The 15,783-nt window shown below is 40.9% G+C and overlaps 2 protein-coding genes across 7 annotated transcripts in view; one reads left to right on the top strand and one right to left on the bottom strand.

Annotated features, from left to right (window-relative positions):
* CMSS1 (cms1 ribosomal small subunit homolog) overlaps window positions 1-15,783 on the bottom strand; it is a 383,380-nt gene that overhangs the window by 340,945 nt on the left and 26,652 nt on the right. The gene's annotated exons all lie outside the window — the stretch shown is intronic.
* The window catches only part of FILIP1L (filamin A interacting protein 1 like), a 324,599-nt gene that overhangs the window by 284,939 nt on the left and 23,877 nt on the right, over window positions 1-15,783 (top strand). For all 5 annotated transcript variants that reach the window (XM_090055823.1, XM_090055814.1, XM_090055796.1 and 2 more), the window contains one exon: window positions 4,850-7,610. In XM_090055823.1, the coding sequence (XP_089911949.1) occupies window positions 4,850-7,610 (2,761 nt within the window). The remainder of the gene's footprint in view (window positions 1-4,849; window positions 7,611-15,783) is intronic.

Below are 15,783 nucleotides of genomic sequence, written 5' to 3'. Positions count from 1 at the left end.
TGGGAGCTGCACATGTGCTGCAGGGAGCCCTGCACGATACAGACAGGCTGGCCTGGGTAAGTTTCTTGCTGCCATGTGCAGCTCTGGCCAGAGCCATACAGCACTGGGCAGTAGCACCTGTGTGGGCCACGAGCACCCCAAGGGCCTTTGCCTGCTGCTGCCAGTGGCGGGGACTGTGCACCATGGGGGGGAATGCAGGGAGCTCCCCACACCCTCCCTCACACCCCACAAACCCTACACACACGCACCCTGCCTCCACAAACCCTTCACACACACACACACACACACACACACCTCATAACTTACCTTACATCCCCCCCCCACACAGCCATCCTCTCACAATCCCCCACACCCCACCATACACACACCCACACACACCTCCAACCACCTCTCACACACAATATACAAAAGTAAGACTATTCTGAACTATACCCACACACGCACCACAAACACAAATCATGACAAAATGATTCTTTGTAATAATATTAAAATATGCTATAGTAGGTGTTGACTTTTAGCATATGATTTAGTTTTATTCTGGTTCAAAGATGGCAAACCCGCCCCCTCCCAAAAGAAGTACTTCCAGGGGCAAGGGAGGGACGGTGGCAAAGGTTAGGGGTTATGGGCAGGACTTCTGGTCCCAAGATGGTGACCAGAGAGTGAAGCACCTGTCAAGGGGTAGGGCTACCCTTGCAGCCCTTGACAGCACACCAAAACTCATTAAGAAGCCCTCCAACAAAAATAGCTGCCCACCTGTGCTCAAGCTACAGCTCCTTCTCTCCCAGTATTCACCAGCCCTAATCTATGCAGATGAGGATTTCATCCATGGGATAAATTAAATAGATGAACAGATGGCTTAGGCCTCTATCAAAAAAGTATTTTCAGCATCTACTAAAAGACAAACTAGAGAAGTGGAGAGGGAAGTGACAGTTAAAATACCAGCTCCCAACTCTCCCTAATTATCAGAGTGATATCACAACTTGCCTACATGGGAAGTTATTCCTAATTCACAATTCCTGATTAACTCCCTATGTGCTCTTACTCTGGAATAAGCCTAATATATTCTGAATCAGTTCAATGTATTCTGATTAAGCTCATTTGAAACATGCCTTATTAGTTCCAGAATCAAAGCATCCACATGGGCAGCTAATCAGAAATAGCTATAAAATTCCTTTAACTAACTACCTTGTATAGTAGACAGACCCATAGTGACAGAACACAAAATGGAAATCAAGAACAAGAACACATTCTTACACATTATAAAACGATATACTATATCTTAAGAGTACATAAAGGAGTTTAGGTAAAAGGACTAGTTCCGTTCCTTAGATGCGTTTGTGGCAGCTGCTGGTGGCCCCAAGATCCTTCACTTTGAGCTATACAATAAGGAAACCATAAAGTAAAAAAAAAAATTCAAAAACAGACTTCTTAGCTGGCTGCCTTGCAGCAACTCTCTGCTCTGCACACGAGATCACTATCAAGTAACATGACCAGAGGAACTTTTTCTAAATGTTGTTGAATATGAATATATGGATTAAAAAGTATCAAAAGCCAACACAAAATATTGAGTATATAAATATTATGAAAGAAAAGTAATTGTGTGGGTGTTTATATTAGTTGGGGTCCTGTTTAATTAATGATAGTTCTGGGTTTGTTTTTTTTATTATTCACATTCCAACTTTCATAGCAAAGAAAATTCCTTTTTCTCAATACTGCCTCCTGAAATACACTCTGTATTACCTGAGTTAGCTTTACACTGAAATGATTTTATGCTTGTCATTATAAATTCAAAGTGATGGATTTGAACATTCAGATACACCTGCTTTTTATTCTAGTTAGGTTTCTAAAATTCCATCTTTCTTTAAGTGAAGGATGAGGTTTTCAATGTCTGGAGGAATCCCTTCTAAATTTTCAAAAGGCCTAGAGACAGTCACCAAAGAATCCTTTCACAGTTATGCAGTGAGCCAGGGCAAGGACCAATAACATAGAATCATAGGAAAGTAGGGCTGGAAGGGACCTTCAGAAGTCATCTATTTTCACTCTCTTCATGAGGCAGGAGGCATCATCCCTGCCCAGGCTATCCTGTACAAATCCATGGTCTAACCTATTAGCAAAACATAGTTAGTTTTGTTCAGATTTTCATGCACTGAAGACCTGATCAACACTCGTGACTCAGGCCCAGACCCAGACTTAAGTGTTTTGTCAAATCAAGATTCAAGTACTTTACTTTAATGAACTGTCTGCAAGGGCTTGGGGGTTACTGTTATAGCAAAGAGTGAGGATACAAACTGGAAGCACATGTGGTGCACACACTAGAAAGATTTGAAGTGACCTACTCAGCCAAGAGCAAATACATATATATTTTTTTAATCTGTTACCTATTTTGCATTATAATAATTACCGTAGAGCATCCATGAGCAAATCAAAATGTTTTACTAATTTGTGGACAACCCCATCCCCTAGAAATTGACATTTAAGGGAAAGCAAGAGTTCAAACATTTTCATTTACTGCTTTAACTTAATTTAGTTCATAGAGGGCATGTCTACACAAGACACTAACTGCGCAGCAGCCTGATAATACTGTGCAGTAACGTCGCATAGCACAAACTGTGCCGAGACGCTGCAGCGCAGTAGTATTAAGCTACTGTGTAGCAGTGTCACTTAAAAGGCGTTCACATTTATTTAGTACTTTCTTATACAAGTACAAATAAACGTGCAATAACCATTGAGCAGTAGCATCCTGCATAGACGCACCCAGACAGGTTTTAAAGTACCAATTAATTTGGGTGTTACTCCCTCATCCTGCTAATATCACTGAAAAAAAAGAATTACAAGATAATGAAACAAGTTGGTCAAATAAAATGAAAACTATTAGTCTGTGCCTATTCTGCAGATATTATTTTAAGACAGCTAACCTCACCCATATGTAAGAGCTGAGTAAGTCCAAATGAAATTGCTAGTTATGCTTCTGTTATGATTTTGTATCTATAGTAACATTAAATCATCAGCCAAACTTCACTACTAAAGCACTCAAGGGCAGAGGTAGGAAGGACAGGAAATTTTACACTGAAGAGAACACAAATACAAGTTATAACATACTTGCAGGCATTACTTGCAGTAATATAATATACTTGCAGTTATAAGTAGACATACATGCATACACAGACAGACACATGCGCACGCACACACACACACGTGTGTACTATATCTTCCCTGAATTTCCTGCCATCCTTGGCACCTTTCCATAACACTTTACCTTATCAACCCTACTTCATCTCTCAAAGCACATTTAGCAAACCTCTCCCTCCTGCAGGCATCTTTAAATGTCTACTTCCCAGGCACATTAGTTTGCTCTATAAAGAATTTGGGGCTAAATAATAGCTTCCTTAAATAGTTTTCCATAGCTGATTGTTACAACTCATGCTGCACAATTCACATATAAAGTGCTTCACTGCCACAGTGATGAGCTTTTGCAGGATAAATAGCTCATGGGTGATGGACTGGTGGAAGATTTTGTATTCAGTTTCAGAAACCTCCACCCAATACCACTATCAAAAGTGACCGAGCATCTTACACAAGTAGCGGTGGCTTTCTCCTACTAGACAGGAAATCTAGGTTCTATCTCTACCAAACAAGCAGCAGGCAGTAGCAAACTGTATCCCAAGGAGTATGAGTTCCAAGCCACTCAGCACTCAAAGAGCTGCACAGATGAGAGTACTTGCCAGCTCTATGAATAAAAAACACGGTTGCAATATGAACTTTGGAGATCACAAGGCCACAAAAGTGGAACACTAAGTGCTCTGAGAGAACAAAGGACTTCACTTGGGAGAAGAGATGTTGTACAGCAACAAAAGTTGAAAAAGCAAAGCAGTGTGACACCTTAGAGACTAGCTGGTTCAGAGAGGCATGAGCTCAAATCTCCTGTCACAAGTCTTTTGCTTCCCTCCTCTCACCCCAATTAATGACACTAAGCATACTGGTATATTATTCAACCATATACTAGCACTGTATAGAAAAGTTAATGTTTTTCACATACTTGCTTAATGCCTCAGGGATCTTACTTATTGAGGAGAAAATGAAAGAGCTGATGAAAGAGAGAGAAATACTGACCACTTTATTTCTTCCTGACAGAAAAGCAAAGCCAAGAAAAGATCCCATATACTAGAATATTTAGGTTAATTCAGGTTATTACGTAATATAAATGCACAGCCCAAACTTTAGACATGAAATGTCTCCTGCATTTCCTTAAAAAAGTGGATTATACATGTATACTCGAACAATAATTCCAGATTAACCTCTGAGTTAGGAAGAATTTAAGGAAATAACTAAATAAATAAAGCATCATGAAAAAGTGGAGTTTCATCCAAATATATTTTGTTTTTTACTGTGAATTTTGGGTTTAAGACCAGAACTGTTTTGCATAACAAGGTGCCCAGGTATGTTGAGGTTCAAAAGAAAAACCTTCCTTGGGATTCACTTGTTTATAGCAAGAATTGACATTTACAGGATAAGTATCCCACTTCCACTCTGGCCTTGCTTACACACAGTTTTGTTTTCTATGAGATATCTGTTGTTCATCTGATTTATATACCACCCTTCCAGAACCTGGCAGAGTCAGATCAGTGCAACCCCCTCGCATCTGCATAATTATACTGACATAAAACACTTTACTGTTGGATTACAAATTTATGTAGATGCTGTAGTAGCCTGTGTGAGCTTCTCCTCTGCACTAGAGTGGGATCGGATTACACTTTGCTCTCCTCTGGTACCCATGATAAAGTAATTCCAATTTTGATTTAAATATCCATTAAACCTGCTACAAAAGTTAGATATTCTCTGTATTTTTCAGACTGAAAAAGCTTCTTGAACAAGAAACGGCTTATCAGGCAAAAAGAGAGAAGGAAAACAACAAGAAGACAGCTAAACTAAAAGAAGAACTAACAAAATTGAAATCGTTTGCGTTAATGGTGGTGGATGAACAGCAAAGACTCACTGAACAACTAAACGAACAGAGTCAAAAAATTCAAGAGCTAGCCACCACTGCAGATCAAGCATATGCAAAACTCACCATTGCTGAAGCAAAATTTCAGGAAGAGGAGCAAAAAGTTATCAGGCTGGAGGTTGAATTGCAGGCCCAGAACAACAAGATTTCCCAAGACCAAGAAGCAATGATGGCCAAGCTAACCAATGAAGACAATCAGAATCGCCAGCTTCGGTTGAAGTTAACTGCACTCAGTCGACAAATTGATGAACTAGAAGAGACTAATAAATCTCTGCGAAAAGCAGAGGAAGAATTGCAAGACCTAAGGGATAAAATGAATAAAGGAGAGTGTGGAAATTCTACCCTTATGGCTGAAGTTGAAGAATTACGGAAACGTGTGCTGGAAATGGAAGGTAAAGATGAAGAGCTCATAAAAATGGAAGAGCAGTGCAGAGAGCTTAATAAAAAATTAGAAAAAGAAGCAGCACAGAGCAAGAACCTTAAAGCAGAAGTTGACAAACTCAACAAAAGAATCATGGAACTGGAGAAACTAGAAGATGCTTTCAGCAAGGGGAAACAAGAGTGTTACTTTCTGAAGTGCAATCTAGAAAAAGAAAAAATGTTAACAAAGCAATTGTCCCTTGAACTGGATAGCTTAAAAGCTAGAATGGGAGAGCTTGAAGCCATTGAAAACAAGCTAGAAAAAACAGAAGTCACACTTAAGGATGACCTAACTAAACTGAAAACACTAACAGTGATGTTAGTGGATGAAAGGAAAACAATGAGTGAGAAAATAAAGCAAACCGAAGAAAAGTTACAAGCTGCAAATACTCAGCTTCAGGTGGAGCAAAAGAAAGTTCAGACAGTTACAGAAAAGCTAATTGACGAAAGCAGAAAGGCACTAAAATCAAAATCTGATGCAGAGGAAAAACTGTCTACTGTAACAAAGGAAAGAGATGAACTGAAAAACAAACTGAAAGCAGAGGAAGAGAAAGGAAGTGATCTTGTTTCCAAAGTAAATGTTCTAAGGAAAAGGCTTCAGTCCTTAGAAGCCATTGAAAAAGAGTTTCTGAGAAATAAACTCAAAGAGACTACTAAATCCAGCACATCTTTACAGCAAGAGAACAACAAAATAAGAGAACTTTCCCAAGAAGTTGAGAGGCTGAAACATAAGCTGAAAGAAATGAAAGCCATAGAAGACGATCTCATGAAAACTGAGGATGAATTTGAGTCTCTAGAACGAAGATACATTAATGAACGAGACAAAGCAAAGTTTCTGTCAGAGGAACTAGAGGTTGTAAAAATAGAACTGGCTAGGTATAAACTGGCAGAGAAGGCAGAGTCCAACCAAGAACAGTGGCTTTTCAAAAAGCTTAAAGAAGAAGAAGCTAAGTCGGGTCACCTGTCTCGGGAGGTAGATGCATTAAAAGAGAAAATTCATGAGTATATGGCAACAGAGGACTTAATAGGTCATCTAAGGGGGGATCATACAATCCTGCAAAAGAAACTCACACAACAAGAAAACAAAAACAGGGAGCTGGCAAGAGAAATGGAAAACCTCACAAAAGAATTAGAAAGGTACAGGCGCTTCAGTAAGAGCCTCAGACCTAGTCTCAATGGAAGGAGAATTTCTGACTTGCAGGTTCTCTCTAAAGAAGTCCAGACAGAACCAGCTGACAATGAGCCACCTGATTACAAGAGCCTTATTCCATTAGAACGCGCAGTTATAAACGGGCAATTATATGAAGACAGTGATAATGATGATGAAGACCATAATGAGGAGGAACAAATGATATCTTTTAAATGCAATTCATCCATTGCAAATGCTGTAAACAAAAAATTATGGATCCCATGGATGAAGTCAAAAGAAGGCCAGCCTCAAAATGGAAAAATTCATGCAAAACAAAATGGAAGTTTTGCACAGCCAGGAGATCTAGTTCTAAGTCATATACCTGGACAGCCTCTTCATATAAAGGTTACTCCAGACCACGGACAAAATACAGCGACACTTGAAATAACAAGTCCTACTACAGAAAGTGCTCACTCTTACACTAGTACTGCGGTTATACCCAACTGTGGCACACCAAAACAAAGAATAACTATTATTCAAAATGCCTCCCTAACTCCAATAAAAACAAGAGTGGCAGAAGGCTACATGAGCCCAGAACAAGCTATGTCACCTCTTACTATGGCTGCTTTTGCAAGATCTCAAACACCCGAATCATGCAGCTCAGTAACTCCTGAAAGGACAATGTCCCCCTTGGCTCTGCCAGGCTCTTCCAGTGCTCAGGAACAGATACTTTCAACAGAGCCTTTGGAAATCAGTGCCAAGCATGCTGTTTTTAGACTATCTCCAGACAGGCAATCATCCTGGCAATTCCAAAGATCTAATAGTACTGGTTCAAGCGTAATAACTACTGAGGATAATAAAATCCACATTCATTTAGGAAGTCCTTATGTTCAAGCTCTTAGTAATTCAGCAAAGTCCAGCAGCCCTTGTACTCCAATGCAGGATAGCAGAACACCAGCACTATCTAATGGAACACCCAGTAAACCTACCAATAAAATCACCAGCAGTATCACTATCACACCAACAGCCACGCCTCTCCCACGACAATCACAAATTACAGTAAGTAATGTCTATAACTGACCCCCGTCCATGCTGACACCCTTACCAGCAACCCATCCTGTTTTTTTCATCCCAGCAAGAATTATTTGGAGTACCCTTTTATTTTGGGAGAGATCTGTGCATGAACTGTACTACAGTATATGGAACTAATGTTACGTTTTGCCTGCTTAGTCATATCAAGTGTGCACTTACTGTATATCTTTTAACTGAAATACTTTAAGTAAAATACTTAGTATTGCACTTGTATAAATGCATCATTATGTATTTACATTTTTAATAACACACATTAATTTTTACTGCAACTTGCCTCAGTGAAAACATTTCTAAAACAGTAAATAATGGATTATTTTTATTACTGCTTTCAGAATTTTTGTTCTCTCTGTGTGTGTCTTGTATTTGTGCATGTATGACAGAATTTGACCTTAGTCCTTGCAGTGCCTGCTAACTACAGATAAGACCTGTTTTGCTGCCTTTCTTGTATTCCCCAGTATATCCTAGCCCTATTTTTTGGATGATTATTTTTAGATCAAACACACATAAAATTATATGTACAATGCTCATTTGAAACTCAGTCCACAAATTATGTGTTTTAGGGCATGCCAATCCCCACTTTGTTTTGTGGTTTTTTTTAAATGCCGTCTCCTTGTGTTAAAGCACCGTGTCCTTCCCTTATTATTGAGTTGTATTTTGAATTTGTATCATAGAATTAATATTTTTCCCCCAAAAAACAAGTTCCTAGTCTACATGAAAAACGATTACTGGTTAAAAACATTGTAAAAGTGTTAATGGAGACATTCACATTTTTAAAACTGTCAGCTTGGATTCACAGTATCTTTTTAATATTCAAACTGTGTGGGAGGGGAGACAGGCTGGAACCTAAACAGCAGCCAAGCATTCTTTGTATTGGTGAGTCACCATGAAGTAAAGGCAACAAAAGGTATGCTAGGGCACCCTAAAGTTTCTGAAATAAGGTAAGTGCATTAAAACTTGCAAGATCTTTCAGCAATTTGAATGAACAACTCCCTTCACTATTAGTCCAACACTTATTTTACACAAAAATTGGATAAGATACAACAAGACGTAGGCTGTGTTAGTCCATATAACATAATAAATAATGACTGTAGAATAGAAATATTGCCCTCAATTTATCTGTCTACTGAGAGCATGAAGCAGTCAATCCTAGCCACCTGAAAATGTTGCATGCAGTAGGACCAGATTCATTTTGAATGATTCATATTATCAGGTCAATTTTTTAAAAATCCGTTTCAATATCTTTCCCTCTTTTCCAATGAGGACCTGTCATTACAAGTCACACTTTTCAAAGGAGCTTTTTAATACAGTTCAATACCCATTTAACTTGTGTACTTAGAAAAAAAATCTTGTTACCTTCACTGCTAATAAAATGTGCATGTAAAGGAAAGGTCTCTACCTAATAAACCATAGAGTTTTATGTCAAATTCACCTGGAGCTGAAAAATCACTTCCTTGCTTACAAAATCTAAACGTAACTAATTTTCAACATACAGTATTTGCAACTCAAGATCATGCCTTACCTCCTGTTCCATTGACATATATGCAAATTCTGCATGTATCCTGTTTACCTCAGCAGATAACTCTAGATGCCTGCACTCTTATAGTACACATTTTACAGTACTGCATATGTCTGAATCTTTAAAAATTCCTACGCTAGTCCTCATAAAATTAGCCTAAAACATTCTTGCTTTGACTTCAGTTTTATGAAAAACAAAATATTCAGCAGATACACAGAAGATGGATAGACCAATACATTACATGTCTTTCAAAAGTTAATTTTAGAGGTGCACTGATATATAGATCCATATCGGATTGGCACTGATACAAGGAAAATTTACATTATGTATGGAGGGATGGGGGGGGGGCAGCTCCTGCCACTGTGCGCCGCCCCAGGGGGGGCATGAGGGACATACACACTCTGGACTTCTACACAAGGTCAGCGTGGGCTGTGCCAGCCTCTTCCCAGCAGAGGGACTGGGCAGGCAACAGTGGCACTGGGAATGGGGCTACAGGGTGGGCTATGGCAAATTCTGGGGTGGCTATAACCCACTCTGTAGTTCCCATCCCACCTCTGCCGCTGCCCACCCCAAGCACCCCATCCCACCGCTGCTGCCGCCCACCCCAAGCACAGCCCTGCCCCAAGCCCCCTGCCTGCAAAAGGCCAGAACAGACTCTGGCCCCAAGCCTGCTGCAGGCAGCCAGCCCTCACCCTGCACACAAATCCGGGGGCACATGCCCCCCACACCTCCCCTGAGGGGAACAGCCCCCCTACCTGCACCCCCCAAATTAGTTGCCCACGGCTCCTGCCTCTGCCCCTGCCCATTCCCACCCTCACCCTGGGGGCCTTGATCTGCCCCCTCCAGGCCCTTCCCTCCCCACACACTTACCGGCTTGACACGGCTCTCCAAGCTGTGGGGCTGCATATCAGTATTGGGTTGCTACTGGCTGATATGGCTAGTTAATAATTGGCCATCGGTATCAGCCAAAAAAGTCTTTACTGGTGCATGATTAGTGTATTATATTGCAAGAACTAGATTCAGTCAATTTTAATAAGTGCACTAGATCCCTTGTATAATTGCCCAGTTCTTTTGAACAAAGGCGTTTAGATTTTAATGGTGGTAAGTAAATACAAAACACTAGACCTAAGAAAGTATCAGTAAAAAAAATTAAATACTAAATGCTCTGGTTTTTAGCTCTTGCTCTCTTTTTGTTAATAAACAATTATTTTCCAAAAATGAAAATGTTTATTTAACAAAAGGCAAAGAAAATAGCCATACAATATTACAACTCATAGAAAAGTCAAGTCAACATGCCTATTAATGACACTTTTTGTAACGTTTCCCCCAAAACAAAGTATCTGTTGGTTACAATCCACCCCTTTCTCGTGTTGAGAAGACTATTTTATCTGCAGCTACCACACTGAACTTACTTATTTGCTTCCACAGGATTAAGATCAAACAGTTATCCTAAATGAAGCAAGACTTTCAGAAAGAAAAAGCAATTCACCTTTTTCTGTTCCTGCTACTTAGTAGTATTTAAAAGAGAATGAATTCCAAACATATACACATACAGTGGCATAAGCTACTTTGAATTGCTGTCTTCAATATATAAATCAGCCTTGATTTTGTCACAAAAGAAAAAAAAATGGTCTAGGAATCGAAGCCATTACCCTGCATTTGCTAGGAAATTTTGTGCAATTCACTCTCCTTCCGAAAAGCATGGATAATATTTATGTAACTTACTATGGAGGGTCTGGGTAATGAAAATGGCAAAGAGGAAGTTCAATAATGGTCTATAATTTGCTTTAAGAGGCCTGAATGAAAGTTGCTACAGAAATGTGAACTTATTAAAACAGAACAAATATCAACTTAGCAATATACGGCCATTTTCAGAGAATCTCAAAACATTTTATAAGGGAAAAATATTACTATCCTGATTTTACAGGTGGAGATAATCCCTTTTGTGTTTGCCCAGTATCTAGCTTAATTAGCCCCAAACCTGATACAGCCTCTATGCACTACTACAGTAATACAAATAATAGACAAGTAGTAAGTACAGGCACAGAAAATATTAACCAGGCTCAACCAGATGGACTGGGCCTATAAAACAGATCAAAACTTTCCATGTTCAAAAGCAATGACTATTTGAAAAGAGGGAGGCCAGGCCAGGGGTGGGCATATTATTTGGGCCAGTGGGACACTTAACGAGTTTTGCCGAACTGCTTAGGGCCACGTGCATGCGCATGCACATGTGCACACATGTGAGCACAGACACAGACACAGCCATGCACACACACATGGATATGAGCTCCCCACAACTCTTCTTGTACCATTTCCCCTGTCCCAAGTTCCTGGCACACACCTGGGTTGGGCAGGAGTCGCTCTAGCTGCATCTATGAGGCCTAAAGTAGAGTGTGGGAATACAATGTGGCACTAGCCCAGCCTGGCTGTGTGCTGCAGACTCAGGATGGGGGAGGGGGGCGCAGGGAGAAAAGGAGTTATCCGGGCTCAACTGGGCTGGTGCAGTGCTGTGCTCCCCACTTCTCCTTGTACCCCTCTCCTGCCCTGAGCCCCTGGCACACAGCTGGGCTGGGCCAGGCCGGTGCTGTACTGAGTTTCCGCGTGCCACTTCAGGCCATGTGAACACAGCTGAAGCAGCTCGGGCCTGACCTGGCCACATGCTGGGACTCAAGGTGGGGAAGGGGGTGCAGGGAGAAAGGGATCGGGAGCCATGGGTTATCCGGGCCCAGCCAGGCCTGTGCCGTGCTGTGTTCCCCGCTTCTCCCTGCACCCCTTTGCCCCAAGCACGCAGCACACAGCCACACTGTGTTCCTGCGCACCACTTTAGATCATGTAGGCACAGCTGGAGTAGCTCCTGCCTGACTTGGTCACACGCTGGGAACACAGGAGCTGTGCCAGTCAGGCAGAAGCTGCACCCGCCACGGCGCAGCCTGAAGTGGTGCACAGGAACAGAGTGCGGTACTGTGTTAATGGCGCCCACACTCCTACCAGTCCCCAGCCTGGCAGGGCCCAGATAACCCACAGCTCCTGGGCCTCCTCCCCCTACACCCGCTTCCCACCAGCAGGGAGAACCATATCTGAGCTTCGACTCTTGCCAGGGACTGAGCTGTCTGGTCTGTGAATGGCTGTAGGGTTGGAGCTGCACGCAGACAGCCTCACTGGGCAGAAGCTTGGCCAGGAGCTCAGTACCCCCTGCTTTGGAGTATATACTGGTGGCTGGGGCAGGGCAGGGAGTGGCTGCCTTGCCACTGGAGCAGCTGCTACATCCAGCTATGGCAAAGGGAAGAGAAAAGGCCAAGAGGCACCGAAAGCCAGGGCAGCCACAGGTCAGCTGCAGTTCTCCATCAGAGGAACAGCTGTGGGCTGGACAGAATTATTTGATGGCCAGATCCAGCCCACGGGCCATATTTTGCCCACTCCAGAGGTAGGGTATTTCTACCAAATATTTAATGGCACAAAGCCAATGCACATCTCAGGAGAGTGTGCCTCTGAGAGGAAAACTGAAGACTACATGAATCAGACTCAGGCAACAGAAATACATGCACCTGAAGCACTCCAAATTCTGCCCCAATTCAGAGCACTTCCAATTTGGAGCACTTCAATGCCATGTAGATATGTCACCTCCTCACCTGTAACCTCCCCCCCACCAGAGCATTTCAAAATTGCTGCAACAAGAAGCAGTGGCAGTGCTCTCCAGCAGGGGTGACAGAGAAAAGAATTCTTTACATGACTTTCTATCTGTGAAGTCTCCTAAGGACAGCTGAGTGCACAAGGAAGTGCTCAGGTGCTGTCTGCCCTGCTCTCCCCACTCATGAGGGAGGGGGAACACAACACTGTGGGCTACTGGAGGACACAGACACATCCTATTATGATCCACTGGAGGGTACATAATATTTTGGGAAGTACCTCAAAAAAGTACTTCAAAGATGTTGTTCATTTTTTGAGGATCTGAAGAACTTCAGCCACACTACCGTGCTACACTTGCTGTTTGGAGTGCTTCAAGGGCATTTGGAACACATCAAACAGAACATCTATGGACAGGGAGGATAAAAAACAACACTTAAAAAAAATCAGGTTTTTTTATTTAATTGTGTTACAATGCTTTAAAAATAAACTTATATAAAGATAGTTTTAACTGAAAATATATTAAAGCTCAAAGATATCATCATGGAATAGGGTTTATAACTTCTAATTATATACTAACTTGAGACAGTATATTCATGTAACCTTTTTTTTAGAAGTTGTATAAATCGGTCACAACAGACTATACCAGGAGCCCAATCTTACAGGGATCCCAGAGGCTTCTTTATAGATGAGTAAAGATTAAAGAAAACCATTCTACCCAATGGGTCTCAGTGCTCAGTCTAGAAGATCTCATTAAACATCTCTGTGATACTTATTTTCAATTCTCAAACTGTGGATTTGTGTCTCCACGGATCATAGGCAGACAACGTTCTTTCAGCAGAGGTAATATCTTTATTAGACCAACTAAATAGTTGGAAAAATTCTTCTCTGCAAACTTTCAGGCACCAATGCTCATCTTCAGGCACAGGGAGAGTTTATTGTCTCCAGAGATAACATCCTTCCTAACAGCAGCATATGACGATGAGAGATAACAGACCTGATTTACCTACCCATTAGCCCTATAGTGTCTCTGCAAGATTGTGTAGAGACAGTTAAACCCTCACCTTTCTCTAAAAATGCAAAAAAGTTTCAAGAAGTTAAATGAATAAAGGATATCAAACAACAAAAATGCAATTTTGGAGAAAACAATGATTAAATCAAGGCTTCCTGACCATCATTATTTAAATCAAATCCACACCGTCTATTGAGGCACATAGTGTCAAAAGTGCTGAAGAAAATGGATTTGTTTTAAAGCAGTTAATCAAATTGAGTGAAGATATTAAAATGGTGAATAATCACCGTGAATAATCCATTAAACTAAATTTACCCCATTCTAGTGCTACAAGATATGGAACATTCTCTGAAGCAACAATGGAGTGGATAGATTTGCTGACTCTCCTCGTACTATAACAGGTTTCCTGCTATTGTCACTGTCCCATCTGCTTCCAAATTCCCTTACCTTCTTTTTCTACTCTTAGCTGTGCTATTGCTAAGGAGCTGGAACAAAAAATTAGATTAAGATACAGTACATTAAACTTTTTTCCACTTTGTTAGGTAAAGGTTTATAAAGTGTGGGAGGGGGGCTAGACACAGTTAAAGCCTTTTACTGTGTTTCATTCTGTATGAAGAGCATCTAAGAGATTGTAAAATATTTCATTCTGCTGAATTAGAACAGAAAATTCAGATTTTTTTGCTGGATGGCTCCAGCAAGATTTTTGAAGGTAGGACATTCCATTAAATTGAAACCTCATGTGCTGTTCTCCCTCCATGCAATCAGAGAGCAGGGTCCTCTCATTCTTGAAATGGGAAAAAAAAAAGTATCTTGTCTTACTCTGTTTCAGCTTGGGAGACAACAAGAAAACTGCAGCATACCTAACATCTCACAATTCAGGACTTCAAGAGATCTTACTACAGTTCTCCACCAAAAAAAATAGTATCTGATATTTGGAATGTTAAACAAAAAAAACCCACACACATGCATACCACACGACTGAAGCTATCCTTATACATTATAAGGAAACAAAAAATAGTACAAAAAGGACAAGCTCCTCTGTTTTAATTTACAGCTCACGTTTAAGAAAGAAAAAGCCAGCAACTTCAAGAAAATTAGCAAAGTGTGGTAAAATCTAAAAGGGAAAACAATCAGATGTTGTCTTTGCTAAGAAACAAATTCAAATAATGCCTTTGACCTCTCCTAATAAGATATATGTATATAAATGTCAGGGTCACAAGATATATTTATGACCTTGACTACTTATATACCGCTATAGGTAGGTCAGGTTCACAAATATCCTAATACCTAGCATTTTTTTTAGTACTTGGAACTCTAGTGATTCTCAAGCAGAGTGGTGTAAGGTATGAAGAGATAAGCAGATAAGCTAAGCAAATAAGCAAAGGTGTGGGCATGTCCTGAATGATCCCCTATCCCTAATGCCCAAGCCCTCTGCAAGGAGGTACACACTAATACAGGAATTAGTTTTTGAAACTGGGTTCCACTCAATTCACAAAAGTAATGCAGGGGTGACTTGAGTCTATTGAGGTTGAAAACTACTCTGCTATTCAACTGAACACTTCTAGACCTCAAATACCACCATCAAAAAGCCTGTCAGATGTTGATATGAGCCCTTCACCTCTCAGACCACTCAGCAAGCCCTTTTCTGCACATATTACTGAACTAATCCCTGCTTCTGCTGGATGTAGAGTCAGATCCTCAGAACATAAAGAAGGAAAGTTGATTAGTGAAAGAAAGGAAAACATCTACACGCTAAGCATTCCTACTCTTTAAAGCACACCTTTTTGGCACCTAACTGGACTGTCCCCCCATAGGCATTAAAATCCTGGTTTCCATGAGAAGTACCCTGGATTTTCAAGATAGGAGGTAAAAGGAACGGAAGTGAAAGCAATATGAACTTTTGAGTGTGCAGCTTCTTCAAAAGTCAATTTTACTGAGGTGCACAAATATGGAACCAGGAGCCTAACTTTGGGCACTGAGATTTG

Source organism: Crocodylus siamensis, chromosome 1 (genome assembly GCF_052110815.1).
Source record: "Crocodylus siamensis isolate JL-2025a chromosome 1, ASM5211081v1, whole genome shotgun sequence".
NCBI classification, from domain to species: Eukaryota; Metazoa; Chordata; order Crocodylia; family Crocodylidae; genus Crocodylus; species Crocodylus siamensis.
This window is presented reverse-complemented; position numbering and strand designations above follow the sequence as displayed.